The sequence below is a fragment of the Otolemur garnettii genome, unplaced genomic scaffold (genome assembly GCF_000181295.1).
Source record: "Otolemur garnettii isolate 467f Iridium unplaced genomic scaffold, OtoGar3 scaffold00161, whole genome shotgun sequence".
Classification (NCBI taxonomy): Eukaryota; Metazoa; Chordata; class Mammalia; order Primates; family Galagidae; genus Otolemur; species Otolemur garnettii.
Genome location: NW_003852556.1, coordinates 1,047,232 through 1,053,587, shown reverse-complemented (window position 1 = coordinate 1,053,587; position 6,356 = coordinate 1,047,232). Strand labels below are relative to the sequence as shown.

At 43.9% G+C, this 6,356-nt stretch overlaps 1 protein-coding gene across 3 annotated transcripts in view; it reads left to right on the top strand.

The window, feature by feature from the left end:
- Positions 1 to 6,356, top strand: part of ATP11A (ATPase phospholipid transporting 11A) — a 127,279-nt gene that overhangs the window by 57,004 nt on the left and 63,919 nt on the right. For all 3 annotated transcript variants that reach the window (XM_023519181.1, XM_023519182.1, XM_012811508.2), the window contains exons 3-4: positions 4,175 to 4,264; positions 5,712 to 5,792. In XM_023519181.1, coding sequence (XP_023374949.1) covers positions 4,175 to 4,264; positions 5,712 to 5,792 — 171 coding nt within the window. The remainder of the gene's footprint in view (positions 1 to 4,174; positions 4,265 to 5,711; positions 5,793 to 6,356) is intronic.

Below are 6,356 nucleotides of genomic sequence, written 5' to 3'. Positions count from 1 at the left end.
CAGGTGTGGACCCCTGTGGTTGACCCCCTTGATTCATACCCAGTGTTCTCAGGTGTGGACCCCTGTGGTTGACCCCCTTGATTCATACCCAGTGTCTTCAGGTGTGGACCCCTGTGGTTGACTCCCTTGATTCACACCCAGTGTCCTTAGGTATAGACCCCTGTGGTTGACCCCCTTGATTCACACCTGGGGTCCTGAGGTGTGGACCCCTGCGGTAGACCCATTCTGTTCACACTTGTATTTGTTATATGTGGACTTGTAGGGCCAGGATTCAGGGACATGGGTGACCCAGCTGGAGGCTATTGTGCTGTGCAATACAGTTTTGACCCACACAGAATATATGTGAAGATGCCTTGTCCTCAGCTGAAACTCCAGTCACCCGGCTCCCACCTCTAGGCAGGATCTCGGTTCTGACAGCCTCTGGTGCCTGCACCTTCCCAGTCTGTGGAAAGCTCCCTACTTGTCACAGGGAGAAAACTTGAGGAACAAATCATCTCTATTGATTAGTGAGTCAGGGGCACTCTTGGCCCCTTGGATGGAATGTGGCCGAATCTGAGGGACGCTGTGTGTCTCATAGAAGTCCCCCTTGTGGTTCTGAAGGCAGCAACTGAGAGCAGCCATCACTCCACCAACGTTAGTCCTTTGCTGTCTGATTCAGGTTTCAGGGCCTTGAAAACACAGATTAAAGGTAAAGAGATAGCAGGAGGCATCGTAATACACCATGCTGATCCTATCAGAAGACCCCAGGACAAGCTGTGTTAATTTCAGTCAGCGCAGGCTTCGGAATAAGAAAATGATCAGGGAAGGAGTGTGGGCACTGCACAGCAATAATGAGGTCCGTTCTCCAGGACAGCTGGACAACCCTAAATGTGAGTGCAACTGAGAGGTGTAATATGTGGGTCAAGAACTCAGACCTAGAAAAAGAACAAGGCAAATCACTGTTCCTGTTGAGGCAGAAAAGGAGTAAGGACTTGGTTGAACTGAACGGCACCAGCAGTTTGTTGGTTCTGACCGACAGTTACAGTAACTCCATCCCAGGACACAAACTCTGCCCAGGCTCACACGGGACGTGTACCGGGATGGACAATATTCTGGGTCATAAAATACACCTTAACACCTTTGAAATTACAGAAGTCATTCAAAGCATTCTCTCAGTCTATAATTGAATCAAATTAGAAATAAATCAGTAACCAAAAGGTAACTGAAAAATCCCAAAATATTTAGAGATTAAACAACACACTACTAAATAACACACAGATCAAAGAAGTCGTCACAGAGGTTTAAAAAAATACTTCAAAGAAAATGAAAAAGGAAAGTACATCTCATCAAATCTTTCGAGATGCAGGAGAACAGTCCTTACAGGAAATTCATAGTGTTGGACACACAGGTTATAAAAGAAGAAAGACACAAAGTCACCAAGCAAAACTTCTACTCCGGGAAACTAAGAGCCAAGATGAGCCAGTTAAATCCAAAGTAAGCAGATGGAAAGAAATAATAAAAAATTATAGCAGGAATCAATGAAATTGGAAACAGATCAATAGAGAAAATTAACACAAGCAAAAACTGGTTCTTTGAAAAGATCAATGAAGTTGATAAATCTCTAGGGTAAAAGAAAAATTACACAAATTCCTAATATCAAAAAAGAAAGGAGTATTACTATGCACAACGTTGGTAATAAAAAGATTATAAAGGAATGCTATGAACAGGTCTGTGCCCACACACTTGATAACATAGATGAAATTGACCAAGTCCTTGAAAGATACCATCTGCCAAGACTCAGAGAGAAAATCTGAGCAGGCCTGCATCAGTTAAAGAAATTGAACCAATAGCTACGTAATAATAACCTTTCAAAACTGAAAGCACCAGGTCCATATTGTCTCACTGGTGAATTTTACCAAACATTTAAGTGGCCAAAAAATGATCTCAGTTCTCTACAGTTTCTTCCAGAAAATAGAGAGGGAATACTGCCTAATTCATTCTGTGAGGCCACCATAACCCTACAACCTAAACCAGAAAAATATGCTGTAAGAAAGACAGTGTCTCAAGCCAGTGTTTCTCAGAAACATCGCTGCAGAGGTATTCAACAAATTATTAGTAAATTGAATCCATTGTATGAAAATAATTATATACCATAACCATGTGGGATTTATCTTAGGTTTGCAAGGCTCGTTCAACATGTGAAAATCAATCAATGTAATCTATTATATCTAAGACTAAAGAAGAAAAATCACATGATTATATCAAGAATGCAGAAAAAACATTTGATGAAATTCAGTTCTCGTTCATGTATTATAGCAAACTAGGCATGGGGGGGTGTCCTCGTCTTGGTAAAGAACATCTCCAGAGACCCCCACTGCTAACATCATACTAAATGGTCAAAAACTAGATGCTTTCCCCGAAGACTGGGAACAAGATGAGATGCACCATCACCATTCCTGTTCAGCATTGTACTGGAAGTTCTAGTTAATACAGGAGTAAATGGTATACAGATTGGGAAGGAAGAAGTAATACTGTCTTTCTTTACAAGTGATAGTGTGGTCTATGGTGAAAATACTAATGAAATCAACAATAAGGAAAAAACTTCTGGAACTTTGAAGTGACCGAAGCAGGGTTGCAGAATACAGAAGTCAGTGGCTCTCTTGTATGCTGGAAATGAACGATTGGAGTTTGAGATTAAAAACACAACAGCATTTACAGTAGCACCCCATCCCCCAAAATAAGGTATAAATCTAGCAAGATATGTCCTACATACAAGGTCTGTATGAGGAAAACTATAAGATTCTGATGAAAGAAATAAAAGAAAATTTAAGTAAATGGAGAAACATTCCATGTTCATGGACAGGAAGGCTCTGCATGTTTAAGTTCTCCCCAGCTTGGTTCACAGTCCCACTCAAGACTGGGTGGTGGGACAGGCTGTGGAGGACCGAGAGGGCTCACTTCCCTCCAGAACTCCAGGGCATTTCCTGGAGGGCCTCTGGCCCTGTTGTCCGGGAGGGGTGGAAACCACTTTTCTGCTTTCACTCTCAATAAAGAGTTTGATGATGAAAGGTTAAATCACTTTGTAAGTGTAAATTAGAATAGAAAATGTAAATTCCCTGTATGTTCTCTAAGCAATCAGAAAGAAGGCAGAGATACAGGAGGGACAATATTCTGGGTCATAAAATACACCTTAACACCTTTGAAATTACAGAAGTCATACAAAGCATTCTCTCAGTCTATAATTGAATCAAATTAGAAATAAATCAGTAACCAAAAGGTAACTGGAAAATTTCCTGCAAACTATAGGTAAAACCCAAATTTAGGACATGTTGGGTAGTTTAGGGTCATCCCAGGCTTTAGTTACTATATTCAGTTATAAAGCTCTTATGTTTTGATTAAAGGACTTCTTGGTGTGAGTTTGGCAGTTCACATCTGGTTCCTGCCGATGCCCACACCCTCCTCCGACTGAGAGATTGAAATACTTACTGTTGAAGTGGAGACCAGTGGCAGATGGATGCCACAAGGCCACGAAGGGCGCGGCTTCAGTTTTCAGGCCATCTTCGTTAAAAAGCAAAAACATGTCAAGTGGAATTTTAAAAACCATTCCAGATTCAGCTTACTGCAGTTTCATGATATCCAGCACATTGATTTCAACACAAGAGTTAAGTGCAAACTCCTCCTGAGGCACAGTGAGGACTCTGGAGACTGAGCCAAGGTTCGATGGACCTGTCTCCTTCCCCTGCATTCCCCTGACAGGCACGGCCAGGGGCACAGGACGCAGGGACGGCTGCACTGCACACAAGCTGTCTGCACACCAGCTCAAGCCTTCCATGTCAGCCTGCTGCCATCACCTGGTCAGAGAGATCGTGGATAAATTAGTGAAGTAAACATGCTGCTTTCTGAGTTAGTGATTATAGGTTTATATTTTATAAAGACATTTTAATGAAACCATGGTTAAATTGCATTTTATCTTGAATTCTCTGGAGTTGGATAATGATACACATATGCTAGTGTTGGAGTACTTTGTCTTAGTGGTCACCTGATTGATAAAATGTGAACAGACATCCTAAATTATGCCTTACGTGAGTTTTATTTCTAGTACTAAACATTGGATAAACTTAGCATGTGGTAGGGTAAACACTGCCCAAACTAGAATCTAATCTAAATGACGCGTCTTTGTTTTCCATTTGTGCAGTACACATTTTGGAACTTCGTACCCAAGAATTTATTTGAACAATTCAGAAGAATAGCCAACTTCTATTTCCTTATCATATTTCTGGTACAGGTAAGGCATCTTGTTAAACACAAATGTAGTAAGGATGTTTTATTCGTAGGTGGGTGCGTGCTGTTTGCTAAGGAAAGTGCGAATTTGCTGCCCCTCTTCTCCAGCTCAGTCATTGATTTTCGTAAGGGCAAACAACCTAAAAGACACAGGCGGTCGCCCTGTGCCTGTGTTGGTGGCCACCACCTTTCTCACTCTCCTTCATTGCTGCGAGGCATCAGGAGCTCTGTAATCGCAAAGTTCACAGCCAAGCGACACATCGCTACACTTACCTACACTCTTCCAGGTGTGTGGGGATGCGCCAGAAAAAATTCAGAGAAGTTATCCACCAAAAGACAGTTCAGAAAAAAGAAGGGAAGGAAGGAATAAAGAGTAAAAAACCCAGCAAGGGCGTGAGTTAGGGAACACTAGGGTGGACACGTTTTAAGAACAGCAACCTAATTTTTCTGAATCACACAAAATACAGTTGAAGACTTTTAAAATCTCCCCAACTAATTGAATTATCCAGATGATAGGATTAAAGTAAGACATCAGGCTGGGGTGGCGTCAGGCTGTATCTGCTGCTTGGCAGCCTTGGTTCTTGAAATGCCCCCTTTAATTAAAGAAAACTCTCCCCACTTTAAACTCAGTGAAGTGAAACGACTGACTTACTGTCTAAGTTACCTCTAGTGTTGGATATAGTGGGGTGCCCACAAAGAGGTTTTTTGTTTGTTTGTTTGTTTTTGAGACAGAGTCTCACTTTGTCACCCTCAGTAGCATGCCATGGTGTTATAGCTCACAGCAACCTCTAACTCCTGGGCTTAGTGATTCTCGTACCTCAGCCTCCCAGTAGCTGGGACTACAGGTGCCCTCCGCAACACCCGGCTCACAGCAACCTCTAACTCCTGGGCTTAGTGATTCTCATGCCTCAGCCTCCCAAGTAGCTGGGACTACGGGTGCCCTCCACAACACCTGGCTACTTTTTGTTGCAGTTTGGCCAGGGCCAGGTTTGAACCCCCTGCCCTCAGTATATGGAGCCGGTGCCCTGCCCACTGACTGAGCTACAGGCGCTGCCCTTTTCTTTTTTAGGCAGAGTCTCTGTTGCCCAGTCCATGACATCATAGCTCACAGCAACCTCAACCTCCTGGATTCAGGTGATTTTTCTGCCTCAGCCTCCCGAGTGGCTGGAACTATAGGCACCTACCCCGATGCCTGGGTAATTTTTCTATTTTCAGTAGAGACAGGGTCTCACTCTCACTCAGGCTAGTCTCAAACTCCTGAGCTCAAGAAATCCACCTGCCTCAGCCCTTCAGAGTACTGGGATTACAGGCGCGAGCCACTACCCAGCCACTGCATAGAATTTTAAATAAATAAATAAAGGAAAGGCTAAATGGTGGCCGAGGACAAGCAGCCTGCCTGCAGTCGCAGTTCGTGCTCCGAGGCTGATTCTGCCCTTGTCTTTGTGCTGCAGCTGATCATCGACACGCCTACGAGCCCCGTCACAAGTGGCCTCCCGCTCTTCTTTGTCATCACCGTCACTGCTATCAAACAGGTAAGCGCGTCGCCCACGAGAAAGAAAGCCGCTATCTCTGCTGTGTGAGTTTCCTTTTATTCAAAACAAGGGAATCTGACTTGTTTTAGTAGTTTGTGGAAGATTTAAGTTCTAAAAGTTCATTTTTGTAGCTGTTTTGGATTGGTACTTGAGCTGAAATGGGAGATGCCTTAGAACTTGAGTTGCTGGTTCGGTGCCTTTGAATTTAAGAGGAAAATTACGGTTTTCACATTCTAGATCAACCACAGGTGACTCCTGCTGTGGACCAGTCGCTTCCTGTTTCTGTCCCCCAGGAGTCGTGACCTGGAGCTCCCTCCTCCAGGCCCCTGCAGTGGGCTTGCTCAGGGCTGTCCTGTGTCTTTCTAGTTCTGATAAACAAAGCCAGCTTCTGACATTGAGAAGAGTGTCAGTTTCTCCCACCTCTGTTTATCCAGTTTAGTGGCTGAACTTCACTGTCTAGTCCCAGAAAACGTTTATCACCCAAGAGGAAATTCCATGCCCATGAGCAGCCCCCAACCCCGCCCTTGTGAGCAGCCCCCACCCCCCACCCCGTGGGCAGCCCCC